Below are 22,978 nucleotides of genomic sequence, written 5' to 3' on the forward strand. Positions count from 1 at the left end.
TTGTCAGTTAGGATGCTGGCACAAGCTGCAGCTGTACAGAATTGTTCCTGCAGATTAACTCGGTACTCCTATTCTTAGATATTTTATGGAACCAGGTTATGATCCCCTTTTTTTTAAAAAAAGAAACAAAAAACCCAAAAACTAGCATATTGCCTGCAGTTCCAAACTTTAAAAAGACCAACAAAGGAGACTTGCTTTAAGTCAAATGTAATCATTCCCCAATTAGTCCCCATCAGAGCCCATTATTCAACACCAAAACTTACTGTAAAGCTGCAGGAATTTTCATGAGCAACAATGCATGCCTTTCCAGCAGTGGCAGGTGGCATTGAAACTGGCTAATTTGCCAGGCTTCTCAGGTTAAGAACAATGACTTTGACAGCTCGAACAGGCACTGTGGAACACATCTGCATTTGTATGCAGGAATAAGGCCCGGATAATGGCTCCAACAATGTGTGTCTTCCAATTATGGAAATGTGCGCATGTCTATATATACTTTATAAAACATATTGGAGTGAAAAAGGGAATGGAGTTATTTTGTATCTCCTTTACGTTTGTTCACCATTTCTTAGTTAGCATTTAATTTATCACAGATTCACAGGAAATGTTAAAATCTCTAATATGAAGTGTGTTGTGTTCTCAAACTTTGCCACGGACAATTTTCGAAAGTGAATAGTAATTTAACGCACATGTAACATGTCACTATACTGTATTATATTAGATAAAATAACGTGCAGAACACAGCGTTCACACTAATAAACCTTCACACAAAGACACACAGCAAAAGAAAGACAAAGATAAAGTAAAACAGAGTATTTCCTTCAGCAATGCAAAAAAAAACAAAACAATGCCCATCTTTTTTTTTTTAACTGGGATACTACGCCAACAGCATTCACTTTTTGTGACATTTAACAAGATCACAGGATCACATGACAGACAGACATGCGTTTGTGATACACACATCAACACTCATTCACTTAATGGTTAGAATTTCAGCAAAGGAAGAAGGAAAAATATTAGAAAGAGGAAAAAAAAAGAGCCTGTGATCGAGTGAAATGAAGAGGGTGTGTGTGTGTGTGGTGGGGGGGAGGTGATGTTGAAATATGAATTAGAAACCCAAGCGGCACCATCTGGGCCGAGAAAACACACATCATAGTGGAGAGCTGGCTCACTGAATTAGACTTACTACAGGATCCATCTGCACCTCGTGAAATCAATCTCATTCCTTGATTTGATTAGGTCAGCCACACAGAAGAAAGCGAAAACTGTTGTGCTTGATTAAGCTTGTTTTGTTTTGTGCCCCTCCACCGCCACCCACCTCCAGCATGCTGTGTATACCGATGAGTTTCAGGCCCACAGGTAGGGTAATGACAGTAGTTGAGGTTAATGCAAAAAAATCTCTCTCTATTTAACACACAGCATGTGCGCCACAGCCCCTGTAGCTGGGCTCATTTACACCTTTTCATGGCCATGTCTTCATTGTTTCTTTTGTGTGTGTTCATTTTGGTGAAATCCGAGGGTTTGTTACACGTCGTTGCTTTATTTCACGTTTGGAGATACAGTGTACAGGCACACAGAAACCACAAGACGACTAATGTTGTCCTCCAACAACAGGTTGTGGCAAACATGTATACTGCATTGCTATATATGTGTGTTTGTGTGTGTTTTTGCGTTGCTTACAATAGGTTATCACTGGGGTGAGAGCTGATGTAACAGACAGCCTGGGTATTTTATTTTCTCTCTCTGCAGTGACACTGTACCTTCGCTATGATTAAAAATGCATCCTCCTCTGCATGCACTCACAAACAAAAGGCTTTTCATGGATGGCTAAATCTAATTGTGTTGCCCTCATGTATACTAAAAGTAGTTGCTTTGACTTATTCTCGTGGAGCAGTAATGCAACAGTGGCCGTGAATGGAGCCCATGTGCCATCGCTAAAGTGCAGGGATGGACACTGCACACATTAGCCCTGATTGACCTCGGTGCAGATAACACAAAAATCCAGAACAAATTGTGTCATTTGTTGTTTGTCTCATTAATTTGTTATTGTCCAAGGGGATAAAAAAAACCCAGAATGGAAACAGAGGGTGAAAGCCTGCCGATGATTCGGTTTGCAATTGTTGTGCAGAGATGGTACAATGCTGGGAGTCTCTGCGCTGATTGTAATTATGGGGCCTTTTCCAACTGGAGGTGGCTTCAATTACAAACTATCACCTTTGCTTGTATGTGGGTCATGACACCATTGCTCTCTCCCATAGTGGCAGCAGATGAACGGGAAAACGTGTAAAGTATTCTCCCCCTTTTTGGCTTCTCAGAACAGTAATATTGATTGTTGTTCTTTTGCAACAGATGCCCGCAGATCCCCATGGACTGTATTCCTTTGTGCCCAGTGCAAGACATAACCTCATTTACTTAAGACTTTTATACTCGCAGACGAGAAAAATCTATATTTGTGCACAGGAGAAGCAAAGATTAATTAATCTTATTGCTACTTAAGCATTTACTTAGCACCTTTTTCATTTGGCCTTATTTGTGTATTGATGAATTGAGGCTACAATATTTCTGAATGAAGTTTTTTTTTTTCCTTCCAGTGTTTCAGCAGAACGAATGTTCACTATATGGTTTCCTCCATTAAAGTCTGTTGTGGTTAGCACCAGAAGGGAACTTTTCAGTCCAATTTGATAAAACGCTACATGCCATGAGACAGACTGCGGGGAAAATGTTCCCAAGAATAGCTAAGTGTATCATATATCATGTATCGCACCATCTGCTCCGTACATTCAAAATGTTATTGCAATATTTAGAATTACAGATTATTCATGTAAGTGTAATTAACACAGTCAAAATCCAGAAAATGGGAGGAAACTACAATTCATTCCCAGACATGTTTGAATCTATCTAAGTAACTATTTAGGCTACGGCTGCCCAAGGGTGTAAAGACTGAAAGAGGGAAAAAAAAGAAATGGTAGCTCTAATTTTATCCCTTTCTGCAATGAATTACCCCTTGTTGATCCCTCACTGCAATATTCGGCTCTTTTGGATAAATTATCTGTGTTCACTCTGTGGGACTGGGTCACTCTGACCAGATGAGGGGGAACTAGGCCATATTAAGAGACTGAAGTGAAAAAGGTCAACATCTGGCTACGACAAAGGGTGCTACATGAACTAGTCCATGCAGCGCGTGGCCTTGGGGTGCCCATACATTTTACATAACAACATGCAGTCTGCTGCATATTTAATGGTTAACAAGACATTCCCCCCACAATCTGGTCTGGTCATGCAACCTTGGTTAAACAAGCCTGTCATCTCCGTCACATCAAGATTGTGCTAAACATGACATTTAGAGTAGACATAGTGATGCATTAAACAGCGCATTTTCATGCTGCTCCACAGTTTGTCTTTGCCAGTTTACATAATTTGCGATGTTAAATGTCATCAAATGTTACACACTCTATTATATTAAATAACAGTGGACAGCCATGACATACTACAGTATTTTACACACGCGAATTGTTGTGCCACTCGGCGCCTAGCGTGGTTGCCTCGCGGCGCAAAGGTCTCGCTTCGAGCGGGGGCCTTTCCATGTGGGGTTTGCATGTTCTTCCCGTGTGCGCGTGTCTAAAGCATGCTGTAGTAGTTTAATATGACAGTCTAAATTGACCTTAGGTGCGAGTGTGGGTGTAAATGGTTGTTGGTGTTTGCTTGTTGGCCCTGTGATGGACTGCTGGTCTGACCAGGGTGTACGCGGCCTCTGTTCCCTATGTCAGCTGGGATTGACTCCAGCCTCCTGTGACCCTCATGTGGAGGATATAGCAGAAAAGAAATGAATGAACGTTGTACACTTATTCAACAATTCATTTCAATGTGAGGCACCACGATCGTCACAGGTGCTTGTTGCTTATGATTAACATGATAAAACGTCTACAATGAGACGAGGCTGCTTACACATGGTTGCATCAGTGTTAACGATGTCACATGGAGTATTATATCACTCACGGCGCACATTATCCTACAGAACATGACACTTTATATGTTTGATAATCGAAGTATAATACCTAAAATTAAATATATCACATGCACTGGTGCCGTGACTAAAATAATGAATCTATAAGCTATTCTTCCACCACTGCAATGGTAAATATGTGTGTTATTGTTCGTAAATTAGTGATATTTGAAGATAAGAAATCCCTGACAAGAGCTAATTTAGGCATATTTGGTGAGAAGGCAGTCCAACATGCTGTGCACACTCACTGTCTGTTCTGGCAGACAGTGTAGCTGACAAGCTGCATCACAGTGACAGCATCTCCTCCCCCCCTCTCTCTCTCTCTGTCTCTCTCTCTCTGTCTCTCTCTCTCTCTCTCCTGCTTCAGACTCCCTTGCTTCTTCTAGTCCTGCTGGTACATACATAGGAGGAGCACATGTTCTATCTACTATTTGCCCTGACAAGGTGCAAAATCATGAGTTCCCTTCTGTGGGTCTTCACTTAAACAAGTGGATCCTAAGCTTGATGGGTGGCTGCGGTGGTGGTGTTGAATCTGCCTCATTAGTACACAGCAATTGTTCAAGTGACATATTTCCTCCTCCGCTGACAGGAAGAGCAGACCAATTTGTTAACTTGATGGAAGGGTTAGGTTAGTGAACAATAAAGCCATTTGCAGCTTGGTTTTCTTATGTATTTCCTATTTTTGTGCATTAGGGTGTATAGGTTTATCTGTTGATATACTCTGTCTTATTATTAAGGTGCTACTAAATAGTTTGTGAACAAACAATAATCAAAACATTCTCACTGGACCTGGTCCAATCCATTTTTTTTATGTACAAATTCATATCAACGTTTGCTGCCGTAGTGGGAGTCATCGGAATTGAAGGTGACACTAGCCGAGTCCGTTTCATTTTAAAAAGTGCACTTTTATTTATTTGCCTGTATGCAGTTATGCAACCTTTATATAAATGTAAGTGCTTCATGGTCGCTCTTGACCTTGAAAACAGTACAGTGACAGAACATTTGCAACTTTAGATCCACTTATTCTGGGACTTTTGATTACATTACAAAGTCCTCATCTGAGGATTTATAGTAGTTTACACAGTTGCCATGGCTTCACAAGTGTTAGAACACTCCGTGAGTCAAATAAAAGTGGAGCTAAAGTCAGTTCACTTTGACCTTGTGAAAGGATTGTGAAAAAATTGTTTTTTGACATACTTTACAATGCGTTACAAGGCCTCACCAGCATTTCGCCAAGACGTGGAGTTTCAGTGCCTGGGCACACCAGGATTGCTATGATAGAAATGTGTACTGCATGACAAATGCTGCAGCCAAAACCAATATGCAGTCTGAAAAGTAACGCTGCCATGCTTCCAGGGAAACCTAGACACATGCAGTCGTATACTGTAGGCCGAGCAGCAGGCATAACACCACACACAAGAAGTCACGCGTAGGATAAAGAAACTCAATGACAGACCATCATTAATTTGAGCTCATTTAAAGAGTTTCTCAGTGTGCAGGATGTTGTGAGGCATTTGTGTTAATGAGCTCCATCATTCATGTGAAATGATGGCACAATTAGGAAAACAAAAGTGCAAGGTGTGACAATTTAAGTGAATGTGCTTTGTCAGTGTCTGCAAACAACACCTTAGAGACAGCATATGCATAAAAGGCAGCTTATAAAAACATTGTGGGGGGTTTAGAGGTCGGCATTTTCCCCAACAGATTTCTATCTTACTATTCTGCACCCCAACCACACTCCCAGGGGAATCTCTGCCGAAAGACCGTGGTGGGAAATGAAATTAAAGCTGCTGAATACAGATGTTTTGATGAATGCCTTGGCGGTGTGTGTGTGTGTGTGTACACATGTGAGTGCACACATATTTGTGGCTGTGTGTTTTTGTGTGCCATGTATATCAAATAATAATAAAGAAAAGCACACAAGCTGAGAAGATGAAGGCGCGCAGCTGTGTCTCAGCTACACTAAGCATGGTTGGATTTGTAAATGTACGACTCACTGCCTCTCTCCACAGCTCTGAAAGTCACTCACCTTGGGGACAAAGAGGCTTGTGTGAAAGGTGACTTGGAGTGAAGGAAGTCCCTTTTCTGATCATACACATACAAAACAAGTCCTCTGCATAACATTTAAAACCCTGGTGTTTTTTTTTTTTTAACTTTTTTTTTAACTTTCTCTGACCTCTTTCTTTCTGCACCATGTATCTCCTGCCTTTCCAATTTACCTCTTTAACTTGAAATAGCTAAAGCTTTTGCCTGCTCCCCTGTCCACAGGCCTTATGTAGCATTGTCAGACTCATTAGTTACACTCAGCTCGTGTGGCGAGTGGGAGCCAGCCAGTCAGCCTAGCACATAATGCAACTTTTGCAACTAATGAAACTGTAATTACAAAAATAATGAGGAGCATGCAGTATAGTCCAGTAACTTTGGGCCTAGTTATTTGTGAGCATGAATCATTGTGTTCAGAGATTCATCGATTATGATGCTTTTCTGTTGTCGCAGTCTCGTGGAAAGCACATCCAGAGCTCATGTAGCTCGTTCGGTCTGCGTTTTTCAGACTGTGGGGAGCAATATCCCCCACAATGTGTGTTTGTATGATATATTTCTGAGGTATAACAAGGAGCCATGTTGAGTAAGTCAATTTCCTGTACTACTTATGAATTATTGTCCCCTGCGGGTTTCATTTACTAAAGTGTAGGCTTTGTTGAGCCACTTTTAGTACCCTGCTACAGACACTAGTTGCCACACAAGCAAAGCAGCATAAACAGCACAGTCATATACTGCACACTTCTCTGCATTTACATTATGAGAATGTCAAGATTGTGCTGAGCTCATCAACTTGCATTCATTAGGACTCCCATCTCTGTATATACAGCGTGGGAATGAAACTGAGGACTCTGCCGCACCTTTTAACTCTAACCTTTTTGCCTTTTGATTGCAGCTACACACAGACTTGGATGTAGGCGGCCGGAACATCAAATACGTCCTGGCAGGTGAAGGGGCTGGCACCATCTTCGCCATCAATGAGTTAACGGGTGACATCCACGCCATGAAGAGGCTGGACCGCGAAGAAAAGGCAGAGTACACGCTGACTGCCCAGGTCGTCAATGCCGATACGGATGAGCCCTTGGAGCCGCCGTCCGAGTTCATCATTAAAGTCCAGGACATAAATGACAATCCACCACAGTTCATCGAAGGCCCGTACCGAGCCTCTGTTCCAGAAATGTCTGCTGTTGGTGAGTCACACGTCCGGTCTGTGCCGCGTGCAGCAACCTCATCAGTGTGTGCGATTTTTGAGGCGGCTGAACCATAATCAGCTACTGCATAAAAATAATGAGTGAATACGAGGGAGAGGAAATAAGTATGCCATATATATATATATACTGCATATATGGAAATAGTGTGAATGATAAATCAAAGCCAATCACTGACTTCACCCATAGATCAGTGATGCAACTGGATGTCAAAAATACCAAGTAAGGTCACCTGATGCGAATGTTATATTCCTCAAACGTCTAAAACGATCCAACCAACAACCCGGAGAGCCAGGAGCCAAACAGTCCAATAATGTTTAAGCAAACATACTCACAACAGTGGAAATAAAATAGGATGTGCTACAGTGAAACGCTTGCTCACACAATCCAGATTTTGCACTTTCTATTTCCTACTTAATAAAGGTCAGGGGCCACACTGTCTTATGATGTGGATCATTTGGGAATATGTGGAGTTTTTTGTCTTGACTGTAGACACTTGTGTGATGTAAGATGGTGATGACAAAGACCAAGCATTTCTGGAGAGACATTTAGACATAATAGGGCTGTCATATTAGACAGCCCAATCAATGTTATTTTACTGATGACAGCATCTCTCGTCAAACTACTTTGTTTCATTTGTTTTAATTATTATTATTATTTAAGTGATATGGAATTGCATATTTCTTTACGAAAGATTATAGTAGAAGCAGAAGAAAACAAATAAAGCATATAATGGGTTTGTATTTACACTCTCCAACTGTTAGCAGCATATTGTCACTTAGCTTGACAGCATTGAACGATGCTAATTGCTATTCTATGGTCTCACACAAACTGGCAGACTACTGCAAACACGTTCTGCTTCACTGTATGCTAGTGTTTACATATATCCATATTCCTATTGTATCCATACATTTAAATGACCACTGTGTAGATTCGATTAGATTCGAGTGTACCGATCGCACACTGGGGAAATTCACATGTTGCAGCAATTAAAGGACAAAGAATAGAAATACAACACAGGCCAATAGAAATACAATTTAAAAAAAGAATAGCGTTCCTTTCTACACCGTGGGTGTAGGAACTGCTCATTGCAGCCGCAGTGTTGTGCAGCGGGTGAGAGGAGTTGTCCATGATGGGTTTTAGCTTTGCCAAAATCCTCCTCTCACTCACCTCCTTTGTGAAGGAGGTGAGTGAGGCTCTCCTCACCAGCTTATCTGGTCTGTTCCGGTCCCTGACGGTACATCCACTTCCCCAACAGAAAACGGCATAGAACGCTGCCGACGCCACCACATTGTCAGAAAAAGGACCTCAGTCTCCCCAGCAGATGGAGACGACTTTGGCCCTTCTTGTACAGGACATCTCTCTGTGTGTGTGATCCGGTCCACTTTATTGTTATTAACGACCACATAATTGAAGTGTATATCGCATCCAGGATGGGCAGAGACCTACAAGTGGATCAGTACACTGCTTTTTTGTTTTGTTTCTGCGGGGGGCTTTGACTCTGACCCCAGAGCACCAGAAGTCTTGTAGAAAATGTTTCTCTCAGTAGCAGAAAGAAGATCAGAGTGTGTCTTTATGCCATTTTGACATTGGAGGACTTGAGCGAGGGTGTCAAGGTCTGTTGTTGGGCAGCGAGTGCTTGTTATTTTGTTTCCTCATTGAGCTTCTTCTTGTTACCTGTCATGAAGCTGACAAAACATGGTAGGGCAGATGGTGTTCAGTATGTAATGGAATCTGTTTGGTAAATCCCATCTGTAGGCTGTAGCATCTCTTTCAGTTCTTCACCATAGCGGTGGTTTTGCCTCAGATTCCTGTGATTGTAACCGATTCCTATTGGCTGATGCGTCTGCGGCAAAAAGAAAGAAAGAAAGAAAACAAAACAAAATGAAATATCCATGTAAACACAGAATATCAGTGAACTCTCACTGTCGGAACTCTTACTTGATCTCAGCTGCTCCTAGTTTTTTTGATCTTCATTGAAATGTACTGTAACTCTCTGAGGGTTTGTTTTTTTTTTGTCAGTGGAATACAGACTTGGTGATGGGGCAGACAGGAAAGTGGTAGCTGACAGCAGTCTGTGATTTGCCAGTGGGGATAATGCATAAGAAATGGAAATCAGTATCTCTTTGTAGACTGTTGTTCCCTTTTGTCACTACTGATTAATTAAACATTCACGACTGCTCAGTTGTTTGCTTGAAAGGCTTTTCTTTGAGTTTTCCTCATGATATGTTTTCCTGTGTTTTGCGGAATTATGGGAAGAATTAGAGGCAACAATAAGTCATCCATCTCGCTCACCTCAAAAATCTGTTGTTTTTATTATTGTTGTTGTTTTTTTACAGTGGTGTTTTCTTCTTTTTCACACTGGTACGAGAATGAGTGCAGGTGCCAGTGGATTAAAAGCAGACATGTAATAGAGTCCAGAAGGAAGGTAAAATAAAATGTTGTTGCATTTGCCTGCTTTTAAGCAACTCTCCACAGTGATGAGACACTGAGAGGTGTTAAAATGTAATTATGACGCATGTTATGAAAGGCCACATTACATTGTGTTGTATTGTGTCCCGATAGCGGTGAGTGTGCTGATGTGTGTTTCTGCTTAGCACGAACCCACCTGCCTCGTATAATCAAAGATCTAATCCAGTCCGTAACGGCTTGGCTCACCTGACGATGTTATCCGCTCTCAGAGCTTGTCAGTTCCGCTCCAGGCTTCATCAATGTCTTACCAGCTCCTCACTTATCAAGGGTGTATTCACGCTGCAACAGTGAGACGAGGGACAAATATCAACACCCATCTTTTATCTGTCAAGGACTACTTCTCGATAGAAAACCCCGTCGTTGAATGTCACCATCCCCCATAGGACATATTCCCCACAGCCGGATGAGATATGTGACATGGGTCGCTGAGGTCACCATGTTTCCTGTGTACAAAGGAACATGGAGGTTAATAGAAAATGAAGGAGAAAGACCTTTTGTTCTTCCTTTAAAGGGGCCAGTCGGATAAGACGTGTGGCTTTCTTTGACTTTTCTCTGACTTTTGTTGCCCCAAATGGCTGTAAATGAAGGTGACTACCATTTTAATTGATTAGTAGATCACCTCTCAGAGTGCAAAGCAACAATAAGACGGACTGGAGAGCAAAACGGCGGCTGTGCTGGAGGCCCAGAGTTTGATCTTGATCGTGCAAGGATGCGGGATGATGTGTTGTGATTGCTTTGCTTGAATTGCTGGTACTATGAGGTGATGTGTCCAAGGAGAAAATTTCATAGGGAAATTATTTTTGGCATTATTGATCAATAATGCAAATGAGGTGATCCCAGAAAGAACCAGACTTCTTCTAGGTTTGTTTTCCAGCCTTGAGAGAATTTGACCAATCACAGGGCAGTAGAGAGAGAGTGCGGGCCGTTTACCATTCTATTAACCCCCTTATGACCATCATGATAATCAGGCTGTCTGGATTTATATTGATTTTATAGCTGTAGAATTGTCAAAAAATGTTCGATGAGTAAGTGTTTCTGCCCCCTTTTTCCAAGATAACTTTCACCTTCCATGATATCACAACCAGTCTAGGACTTATGATAATGAGAAGTATGCATGCCAAATAGTATTAGAAGGGTTAAAGCAGCTGCACATACACACTTTAGTGAAAGGCTTGCTATTTCAGCACAACTACTCATGGCAACCTGAGAAATGTCAAATATGAAGTATGTGCTGCGTTCAGGCCTTATATCACGACCTGTCATGACACTTACTGCACTGTCCGCTTTAGAAAGACGGCTAACTATAAAAAAGTACTAGCGTCATGTCAAGTTAAAACGAGTCGGCAAGATATTTGTGTTCAGTCTGAGCTAAATCTAAACCCAGAGTAGCCATTGATTTTTCATGTAGTTAACAATAGTGTTACTTCCCACCACTGGAGACAGCTCATGCAGAGTGAGCTGCTGAACTTGCAATGTTTGTTCTAAATTGGTAATTGGCAAAAAACGGATAAAACATTGGTCCCCTTTAACAACCGATGCTTAAAGAAGGGCAGACAAATGTGTTCAGTATCAGCTCATCATGACTATATGGTAGCAACATGTCTTCCCTCTGTTAAACAAATGTAAAAAAAAAAACAAAACAGCATTATTCTTCCTCCACAGTGTATCTGCTGTTGCAAATACTGGTAACGCTGAATGCAATTCAGGGCCTTGTGTTGTGTTGTGTTGTCTTGTGTTGTGGGGAACCACAGAGCTGGCTCATCAGTTTGAGCATTGTTTTTTGCATACTTCTCATATCCGCTGTTAAGAAAAAAAAAATTGCAGCTTTAATTAAAGTCAGATTATTTCATTTATATTTATTGTGTTTTATACATAGCCCCTAAAGGGACATCGAAAAAAAACAAAAAACTAAACATTTCTGGTGCGCACGAGATACTTTCTCGTGCACACCAGAAAGTATCTTGTGTGTACAAGATACTTTCTCGTGAGCACGAGAAAGTACTGTATGCGCGTGATGTCCACGAACGCAGTTTTAAGATCATTTGAGGCGTGAAATTAGTCATTTACAATTCGAAAATGTGGTTTGTGTATTAAGATATGACGTATTTATAGTTTGGCAGCGACGGTATCAGAGGTGATCAGCCCCGCCTTAGCGGGGACTCGCTGTGTACAGTGCGTGGGGCAGAGCAGCGTTACCTCGGCCTGTACTGATGAAATGATCCGCTGACATCGTTGTCATTTGATGGTGATCGATAGATTTGTTGTTGACCCGTTATTTTGTTTTTAATGTAAACTTTTCGACCTGACAGTTTGAAAGTTTGTATATTATTAATGTTTTATTTATTTTGACTTTGAATGTCAGCTGAGATTGCCCCACACACACACACACATATACACAATCCTCCTGTGGACATACATATACATACACATGCACTACTGTGATATATGTGTTTTCCACATGGTACATGTTACGTTTTCTATCTCTTCTGCTATTTTAGGAGGGAAAAGTCAGCACCATGTCTTGGCCACAATCCGTAACAATACATCCATGTCCGTAACTTACATGGCTGAAAATCAGAACACCTCATTGGCCCAAGAGGCTCAGGTGACCTTCACTGAACATACAACTTCAAAATAAAAGCACGGAATAATAATACATGAGAACACATATTTCTATAAAAATATTAAGAGTATTTGTTATTATTTATTTATTGTTCATTTATCAACAGCGATGTCAGCGGATCATTTCATCAGTACAGGCCGAGGTAACGCTGCTCTGCCCCACGCACTGCACGCAGTGAGTGTCCTGAGGCACTGAGGCGGGGCTGATCACCTTCGATACCGTCGCTGCCAAAGAAAGTATCTCGTGCGCACGAGAAACTTTCTCGTAAGAAAGTTTTTATTTTTTTTTTATTTCGATGTCCCTTTAGGGGCTCCGTAGTTTTACAAATTCAGTGGTTGCGTAATTTCTTGTCAGTAAAAGATCATGATATGCCTTTTAATTGAAGGGTGAAAGGCCAAATTATTATTATTAATCTTTTTCATGAAATGAATTTTTGATGCTTCTGGTGCTTATGTGTTCAATTCACATGACGGTTGCTTGCTTATTTGTGCGATCATTTGTGTGGATTACAAAGATCTCTGAGGCTTAGTGGGTCCTGTTTTCCTGTTAGTGGGGTCTTCGACTTTAGGACCAGTACAAGCTGAGAAACCCATCTCATGTGTTTGTTGACCATATGCTGGATTCGCGAGGCTCTGCTACCCTTCTGCGGCTAACAAGGGGGCTGTGATGTAGTTAGAAATTACATATTGAAGCAAAGCTTCATGTAATTAAGCGGAGGTCACGAGACCCTCCCCCCCTGCACTGAGGGGGTGCAAATGACAATAATTGCTACACTGTGAAACAAACTTGCTGAAAGTTGTTTCATTGGATTAAACTCACGCGGGAGATGCCCCAGGAGCGCTGAGCTGCGAGTGCGCTTCATTATCAGGGCGATTAATAAACAGGCACATAGACAGATGGCCCATCTCCCCTTCGCATGGACCGTGCTCTCTGAAACCCCACCAAAATGAATACCTGCATGGAAGCACAGATCCCGGCCAAATGTGTCAAGATCTGCTAAATTAGAGTGCAGACATAAAACTGAAGTGACATTAATAGATTACCTGGAGTTGATTTGCATTTTCAGAGTTATTATGGGTGTTGGTAACAGGACCAAGCGGCACAGCCATCTATGTGGGGCCTTAATGATGTTTCTGATTACACTCTCATCACCAGCGGCAGCTGGGAAAATAAGTAAAGGCTTGTCATCACAGATTTGGACGATAAATGAACAGGCTTTAGATGTATGGAAATGAGCAAGATGCAGACCTTTATCAGAGCCGATTGGCTCATGCTTCCAACATCACAACAGCAGAATGCTCACTGATGACACTTTCCTTGGTGATACAGAGATACATAATACTTAATGAAAGATAACGTTGTTAAATACTGTGTCATCAAAGCATCTACATATCTGTCTATGTCTATGATTAGTGTCGCGCTTTCTTCACTTTCACCATTTTTCTGATCAATCCACAGACGCTGAGCTATTTTGAGAACATTTCATGCTCCTCTTAGGCCAAATGTTCTATTAAAAGTTTCCTTCCTACAGATTCCAAAAATATTATGTACTTTGCTGATCTCGCAGGAAACCTTGAGCATATTTTGGTCTCGGAAAGTGTAAATCTAAATGCGTTAACTGCAATTTAATTTGTTTAAACCCTAGCTCCATATCAGGGTCACAGCAAGCCTAAGTAAAAGAGGCACATTAATACTTCATCTTTTATCTGGCATTTCTCTGTTGAGCTTTGAGCAGAGAACTAAGAGCAAGAGTGTCTGGTGTTTTTGTCGCTTTCCTCTCTGATGCTAGACTCTGGTCTGGAGCTTGGCAGATGGACTGAGTGGCAGGGTGCCTTTGGCCCTTTAACATAGTGGGCAGCTGGTCTAGAGCTGGGCCAGTGCAGGGCTGGGGCACATCTGACGACCAGGCTCCTGGGCTGGGCAGGGACATGGCAGACTGGGGCTGTGGTGATGGTGTGGGCAGCTCACTTCAGGCTGAGCTGGGGGTCACACAGGGTCAGAGCAGTGAACCTGGCCAAGCCTCTGACTTGCTTTCGGTTTGTCTAACTGCCAGGCAGCGTGCGTGCCAGCCTGCCCTTTTCCGTGGCCGTGCTAAATGGGGATAGGACAGGCCTCTGAGGCAGAGAGAATTTAACTGACATGCTGGAGTTTCTCTGTAAATAACCTGCTACTCCAATCTATCTCACCTCATTTGGCAACAGCATCTGCACTTGTGTATCTCTGTGTATGTTTGTGTTGTTGTGTATGTGAGAGTTAGGCTTGTTTTTTTTTTTTAAATCCAACCATGTGTGACTTTTGTCACCTGTCACTAACCCACTGTCTGCTTTTTCTATGCTTTACCTCCCCATTCACCCCATCACTGCTTATGCTTGTGCCGTTGTTAATTCAACAGCATCTCTTTATTCCACACTTAGGCATCACGTCTCTCATAAAGAATAAAGGGCACGTCAGGTATTCCATAACAAAAAGCAGTGTAAAGAAAGGGAAAATAACATCACACACACACACGTATGCAGAGTGTTGGCTGCTCAGTATCACATACAAATGTGTATTACTAATTCATCATATGTTATTTATTATCCACTGTACCTCTGCATTATGTATGTAACATCATCAGTCATTGGTCTAGATACGGAAATATAAACCCCTTAGAGCCTCTTGGGGCATTCCGGGGTTTTTTTTCTAATGAAAGCAGTCAGATACACATGCACAGTGTGCGCCGTGAACATGTGAACGCGTGCATAACACACACACCTACGCGTGTAAGTGCACATGTGAATGAAAAGACACAGTTCTGTTAGCATGCGCCTATCTCCACCATCGTAAAAATGCTGTTGTTTAGGTGTAATTTGTCCCTTATCCCCTGAGTCGCCCACATGGACACCTCCCCCCCGCCCCCTCCTCTTTGCCTGCCATGGCTCTTTCTTGCTTGGCTAATGCTCGCTCTCTCACTCTTCCCTTAAGGGAGAACAAAAAGTAGCTGGCTTGGAGGTAATGAAGCCCTTCAATGTGATCTGCATAAGATTGCCTCACTTTCTGGCCTAGCTGCCTTGCCCCAATGAATAGCAAAAGACCCTCAGTGAGACTAGGGACAAGAAAAAAACAGCCTTTCATTTCAGACAGCATATAGTTTTTGTTTTTTTTTTGTGTTCCTGTGTCCATGAAGAACAAAAAGAAGGAGGTAAACAAGAAAGTTTATGAAACGGAAGGAGGTAAATGAGGGAGTGTGTGTGCTTTTTTTGTGTTAGAGCTGTTGTGTGCCTCTTTTTTCCAGTGACGTGGTGAAGAATGCAAATTGCCTCAGTGTTGCTGTTGAGTGGATTAATTCAATTGACAGTGGTACAATGAGCAAAAGTTACACTATTTTACACTACACTATTACACTATAAACACTATTTTCTTTTGGCTGAATGCAGTTTTACGTCGTGAATGGCTGCAGCGGGAAAAGACCTTTTGTCAAAAAAATATCCAAATATAAAATGAAAGCACTATTTGGGCGGGATTAGACTTACATGGGTAAGGGAGTAATATAATTTTACCACAGGACATCTGCAATATTAATGGCCAATTCGCACCGGATAAGAAAAAAGAAAGTGAAAGTACCACAAGTGTGAGGAGTTAATCAATTTACACATCGCCGTCACCCCCTGGGCGCCATGTGCGTATGACATTGCTTCCTGTGCGCACTCGTGATATCACAAATGCAGGCACACATGCCTACTGGGTGATTGTATAGGCACATAGCCTAGGCCTACTACAACTTCTGTTAACCTTCTTTTATTTTGGAATAGTGTCATGTTCTCATGCTGAAAACACTAAAGGTTTGCCACAGACATGTCTGACCCTCTAGTGTGAAACTTAATGCTTCTTCAAGCACCTCCATGCTTGAAAATTCCCAGAAAACTACTTGTAAACATGATATGATGGAACATTTCTGCATATATTTACTGCTGGTCTATTCACACGGGATCAGTTATACCTGGGTTCATTTTTTAATGAAGGTAAAAGTCGCCGTGATCTTTACTGACATCGTCCAATAATGATTACTGACATTCAGACTGGAATAAAATCACTGAGAAGTAATGCTGGTAATGCATCACCTCCGATGTAAAATTACTCCCGTCCAAAAAGAGCTTTTGTGTTTCCAGTGAAATGTTTTTAAAACCTTCAAATGCAGGTGTCTTTTTTTTGCGCTGTTGTGCTGCCACACACTGGTAGTCGCTGTATCGAGGTCATGTAATCAGTGTGAAAGTGAAAACAAGGACACAGCCTCCTCACCTCAGTGCAGCTGTACTGCGGGAGAGGACAGGGACTGGTCCTCTCTTACAGCGGGCGGTCTGAAGACACTGCATTGTCCTCTACTGGCCACTGGTGGGCAGATTGTCAACAGTGAGTGAGGGATTCATTTGAGTGTGAGGCCGAAAGAGGCCAAGAGACTTGCCACTGTCAGGAAATTCATCAGTACAAACGTTTAGTTGTATGTGCTGCTTTTATTTGCTTGTTTTCTCCTCCAGCTGTCCAACATCCATTAAGATATCACCCTGTTCTTAAATGACAACACATATATGGGGTTTTCATCTTTGTCTTTTGGCTTTGAATTTGAGCGTGCACACATCTGAGCAGCCAATGGGGACAGTGAAAGAGAAAATGTATTGTGCAGAATAAAAGAAGAATAGAGCCATTCACCCCAAAGTCTACACTGCAGTGTCAGCCATGTGCTGTTGTACTTTTAAAGACAAACAACCTGAGGTAGTGAGCAGCAATAGTGAGCCTTGATCAATGTGTGATAAATAAGGTATAATTATTATTATTTTTTAATATTGAAACTAATTACATAACTTTTTATAAACCCTTTATGAATCATAAACACCTTTGTATTAAAGTGGTTTTGAAAAAAAAAAAGAGATTTTTTTTAACCTTTGAACCTTAATTTTTTTAAAGGTTTTCTAAGACGTCACAAAACTCCCGTATGACAACATATTATACATAATGGCTAGTCTTTGTTTTTCAACCTGCAGTTTTCAAATGCACATCACACTGTGTGTGTGTGTACTGTTTTTACACCTTATTATACTCATAATTAAAAGAACTGACCCTGCTACATGATTATAAACCCCCTAATTAAACAGCCAATTATTTGCTTGACTTAATCGTTGACTGTTTCTGTTCAAAATTTTGAAAAAAAAAAAAAAAATACATTGCATTGGCCTCAGCAGGTTTGGGATAATGAGAGTTTTTGAAGAAGTACACTTTTTTTTAAAACACCATTTTGTCCTGTTGGAATTGAACAGAAGCATGGGTGTCGTTACTATCACGTCTTACTGGAGAAGCAGCTCGTGCAGCAGTGACGCAGTCTTCTCAGTCACTCGCTGATCCACAGCTGACACTTCACTCGCCCATGAAACACGACTGAACTGTGCGCCAACGACACTCTTCACTCTACATTTTAAATGAAGTAAAATTACTAAAGGAGCCATATTTTTACAGCTTTAGTTGCTCACTGATATTTAACACAGAACACATTTTATGGATGCAGTGACATTCTGTTGGGGATCCCGGAAATATGACGCTAGTGAAGTTCTGTTTCCATTATTTATTGAGTTATCTAACTTTCTTGTGTGAGAGTTTGTTGTGTGTGTGTGTGTGTCTTTATCAGCTGTGTTACATATCAGCCAGAAGTGAGATCAGAAGATGGCTTGAAGTCATGCTGGTGAGTGGGAGGTCTGCTCTGCATTATCACTATAGCAGGCGAAATGAGGAGGGCTCCAAGTTCGCACTTCCAACTTGGCAAAAGCTTACTCATATCTGCTAAGATGCCAGGATGCTTTCTCACACACATTCTTCAGTGCACAGCCACGTCTCACCTATTAATTATTCAAGCAGAAAGTGTTGTGGATATTTAATGTTTGGTTGCAGGACCTTTTGTGATACACTTGCAGCTGTGCGTCCTTTTTCTCATTTAATATTGTCTTGTACTGAGGAGAGCAACATTCCCACACAATTCTCGTTAAAAAAAAGAAAGAAAAAAGATTTATTTTCTCTGTGGCTCTGTATTCAAAAGTCAATATAATTGAGGGATTTGTAAGTTGGAGGCAGTGCACCCCTCTTGTGCTTCAGGTGATTGAGCAGCGCAAGCAGGATCCCTTACGCTCTCATCTCCCCATGTGTGCATTATTAATTGTCTGAGGTATCAACCATAGCTATTTGGACCCTGCAGGCACCTGGCTCTCAATACCTAAAATTAAACATAGCGATTGCATCACATTCAAATATATATATAAAAAAACACTTTTAAAAGGTTTACCTCTGGCTCTTACGAAAGATAATGTTGGATAAATTCAACAGTCAAAGAAACAAAGAAAAGATGCTCTGACATAAAGAGAGCAAGAGAATAGCTTAACGATATCTTTGTGTGTGTGTGTGTGTGTGTACCTTAAAGTGACTGACTACAGCCAAGATTCATGTGGCATGCTATAGCTGCTAGAAGAGGGGATTGGTCAGTGTAACATAAATGGGGGTGGAACACATTCATCAAGGTGGCAGAGGTTTGAGACTAGAGAGGCCCATCCAATCACCGGTAGAGTATAAAGGGGAGAGGCATAAAAGTCTGTGCAGCAAGGTCATTTGAAAAAGAAGCTGATAAGAAGAAAGGATCAAATCTCCAGTATGGGCAAAGCCCTCCTCTTCATGTCCCCCATTAACTAAAGCTCTTGCCTGGCTTGTACAGTTGCAACCGCGGCTCATCTGTATAATACAATGAAGGCAAAGAAGAAAAAGAAGAAGAAACTTGTCTTCCATGCTTTCACTGCTTTCATTTTGTCATCGGAATTTATAGTAATTCAATCTAGTTTTTAAACTTTTTTTTTGTTGTTGTTGCAGCAGGTTTTACATAAAATGTGCTGCTGTTATTGCATTTATTTTTTAAATGTTTTATTGCTGACCAATACCCAGTCCAGTCCAGGTGGGGTTAGTTTGTGTTTTACACTGCTGTCGCGCTGTCATGCTTGGTGGCTGATTTGTGGCATTACGCTGACTTCTTCTGCTCTGGCAGCTCTCAACACTGCAGAATGGATTTAGTCAGTTTGTGGTTTTACCACAGTCACAGTCTGCACACACACACACACACACACACATTCAAAGCCACATGCACGCAGACAACAGAGTAAATCCTACAGCAGGTTTACTATGTCACACAGGGAGCTGCTGTGTAATTGGGTGAATCTGCTCTCCAGCACGCTACAGAGATAGCCCTTTAAAATTTCACTTCCCTCCTGGTGTAAACAAACCTTGGGATTACAAGTGGTGTAAATCCACACTCTACTATTTCTGCTGTTCTCGTCTCCTGTCATTTTTATCCCTCTTTTCGCAGTCGTCCGCCCCCTTTTAGAGTTTAAGCTGCGTGAGGTGTTTCCCCTCCCTGCTTGGATCGCGTTCCCTCGTTCCGCCGGCCGCGTTTCTTGATGACTGTTTTCCCGCTAACGGGGTGTGTGTCTGTCTCCGTCATGGACGTAGGTGTGCATGTGTGTCGGCATGTCTGCTGTGCGGACACTTTATGTGACTGCACGCTGCTTTCTGTCTGTGTGTTCCCTGTGATGGATTGCTTGTCAGGCAGCGGCATAGCTGCGCTCTCTCTGGCTGACGGAGACATTAAGTCACCAGTCACGTAGATGTACTATGTCTCAACGTTCCTTTGGGGGGGGGAGGAAAAAAAAAAACGCTTTAACCCTTCTCACGCCAGGATGCCTGTCAGAGAACACCGTGTGTTACTTAGAAGGTGCTCGTCGCTAAAACCTACAGTATGGCAGGATTCAGTGGTGCTCAGCGTCTTAATGCAGTTGTGTGGGAGGTGAAGGACCTCTGTCACATGCTGCCTTTTAGATGGGCCAATTGCTGGAGTTATGGACCACAGACGATGTGCTACTGTCACTGAGAGGCCCGAGGCTTTATTTTACTTCTGCGGGCTGCAAGAAAAGAAAATATGTAATTGACTGACAACATCCTCTTGCACCGCAGCAGCCTCGAGGAACAGTTTCTGAGGGAGGGATACCAGCTCGTCCTCTGACTCAGTCTTTTGTTTTATGAACTTTCTCTGAAATCTTTAAGTTGTGTGTTCATGCCTCGGGACTTTCCACCTTGGTATGCAACTTTTTTTTTTATGATCAATGGCTGATGTATCTGCTTGATTGTTATTAAGTTATGGTAAAAAATATTCCCAGACTACATCTGCTGTCACAGACAAGCGACAAATAAACAAGGACATCGTATGTAGATCACGTACCTGATTCATAAAATAAAAAAAAAAGTTCATTGTTTTGTTACAATTAAACTTTCTGCCTGACTTGAGTTTGTAGTCACATTTGGTCATGCTTCTCAGATCATCGTACGACTCAGTGGGGCAAGGCTTGGAGGTATGCGCTCGCCACTGCCTGTGTGCCGCATAGCATTCTCCCTCCACTTCTGGGCTGTTACCATTTTCAAAATCCCCTGCTCTTTGGAAAACACCGACAATCTCCGAGCTGCAACCTAGGAAGTTGACATGATCATTTTTTTTAATCATGCAAGCTGATTATTATATTTAAAGAGTGACTAAATGACTTTTTTCAGGTGCAAATCAGTGAATATTTGTATCTAGTAATGTTTCTGATCCAGGTGCAAATATTGGGATAAAAATGAGCTTACCCTCTGTCTTTCTCTGGTTCCCATTGGCTTTGCTTTCGGCTGTGGTACACTGTTGTTTTGTGTCTCGGTCATGTGAAGCACGGAACGCCTGTATCTGCAACTCGGTGTCAGATTTCATTACCAGACCACGGCCCCTCACTGCTCCACTCGCTCCCTCAGTCCACCTCTTGACATTTTTCAAAATCAGGCTTTGGGCAGAAGAGGGGGTTCAATTAGACTTGAAATTAAAGAAAAATATGTCGATTGTATCAAGTATTAGGCATTTCAAGAACACAAACTCAAACTCTGAAATATGTGAAGTGAATGAAAACTTTGGCAAGGTTTTTTTTTTTTCGTTTGTTTTCAGAGCTTGTGGTCGGTCCGCGACTCTGTAGCTGGTCATTGGGAGCTAAGTGGGAAAGTATGTTCTCAGGGCTGTTGGAAATAATCACAAGCCAAGATCAACCCTATTATTCAGAATTAATTGACTTCATTTTGCTTGATGCGTCGTGTTCATTCAAATCCTAAATTGGCACAGTGTCCTCCATGTCTGCCCAGGGCTGTCTGTTTTTTTAAATTTTATTTTTATTTATTTATAAAAATGTTTCCGTCTGGATTTCAAAGGATGTCTGCTGACATAACATTTGTTTCTTTCTGTGGTTGGCAGGAGTACTTACTTGCTGTGAGAACTTGACAATTCAGTCTATTAATTTGAATGGTGTGCTTAAGATGTGCCTGCATAAACAAGATGTGGTGATATGATCATATACAATATAGGAAGCAAATTATAGATCAAAAGGTGTGATATAATTTGGAATAATGTGTCAAAAGCTTTCTGTGACTGGAGTAACCATGGCTGCAAAAACTGTGAAAATTAAAATGTATATACATACTGTATATACACACACACACACACACACACACACACGTGTGTGTGTATATTACTCATTTCGGGTACTAAGTAATAACTCTGTTTTCCACACCCTGGAGCTAGTGCTGATGTAGTAAGTATTAACCACAAGTTCATTTCCCACCACAGTTTTTACATTATGCTGAAACTACCCCCTTTTTATTTCCATTGATGAAGCATAATTCACATTAAACTCTCTTGGTCCTGTGGCAGAGTTCTCAAATTAAGCACCGTTTTCTTCATTTACCCATGATGAAGTTGTTCATTAGGAAATATACTTTGCCTTATTTTTTGTTATTACCTTGCCATTGTAAATGCCTTGGGAGCAGTTAAACATGTGAAGTGCCCAATTTTCTGTCCTTGGCTTTCAGTCCTGAATTCTTTCTGCAAGTTTGCACACGTTTCCTATGAACTAATTAAAGTGAATCAGTGACACAACCCTTTTAAAATGGCGGTGTATGTCACGGCCATCAGTGGGGAACAAAGGACCCTCTTAATTATTTTGTTCGTGCCGTTCCTGTAAACGGCTTGTCAAGGCAGCAGACTCAGTCGCCGACTCCTGGAAGAAGAAAAAAGAGGATGCATACACACACAGATTCACGTACTGTCCCCTCTTTGTCTTATGAGAGACTAGTAATTGTAGTACAACAATGATAATGTAAGTGCTTAAGTGTGATGGTCCCCTCGCTCTTCAAAAGTGCAGCATCCCATATCCATCATCAGCTCTGGGGAACAATTTCCTGGATGCTGACAACCATATCTTATTTTGAAGAAACATGTGTTTCCTTTTGCACGACCTCCTCTGGCCCATGTTGTATCGTACTTAGTTTAATTCTAAAAAGCATTTTACGACCTGAAACGCAGAGACGTCTCCTGATCTTGGAGCCCGCTGGGTGTTCTCCATTGATGTCTTTTTCCTCAGCTGCGTTCTGCAGCCGCCATGAAACGCACAGTTTAGCATGAGCATGCATTAGCTCTGTTATGAAGAGTGATGGCCAGAGGGAGAGCGTGTGTTTGTTTTTGTTTTTCTGCTGTGCATTTATTCACTGTGCCTCCTTGTCATCTAA

The 22,978-nt window shown here is 41.7% G+C and overlaps 1 protein-coding gene across 5 annotated transcripts in view; it reads left to right on the forward strand.

Annotated features, from left to right (window-relative positions):
- Window positions 1-22,978, forward strand: part of cdh8 (cadherin 8) — an 82,417-nt gene that overhangs the window by 24,668 nt on the left and 34,771 nt on the right. For 4 of the 5 annotated variants that reach the window (XM_044030600.1, XM_044030601.1, XM_044030604.1 and 1 more), the window contains one exon: window positions 6,936-7,230. The exons of the other annotated variant lie outside the window; for it this stretch is intronic. In XM_044030600.1, coding sequence (XP_043886535.1) covers window positions 6,936-7,230 — 295 coding nt within the window. The remainder of the gene's footprint in view (window positions 1-6,935; window positions 7,231-22,978) is intronic. 5 annotated transcript variants of the gene reach the window in all.

Source organism: Solea senegalensis, linkage group LG7 (genome assembly GCF_019176455.1).
Source record: "Solea senegalensis isolate Sse05_10M linkage group LG7, IFAPA_SoseM_1, whole genome shotgun sequence".
NCBI classification, from domain to species: domain Eukaryota; kingdom Metazoa; phylum Chordata; class Actinopteri; order Pleuronectiformes; family Soleidae; genus Solea; species Solea senegalensis.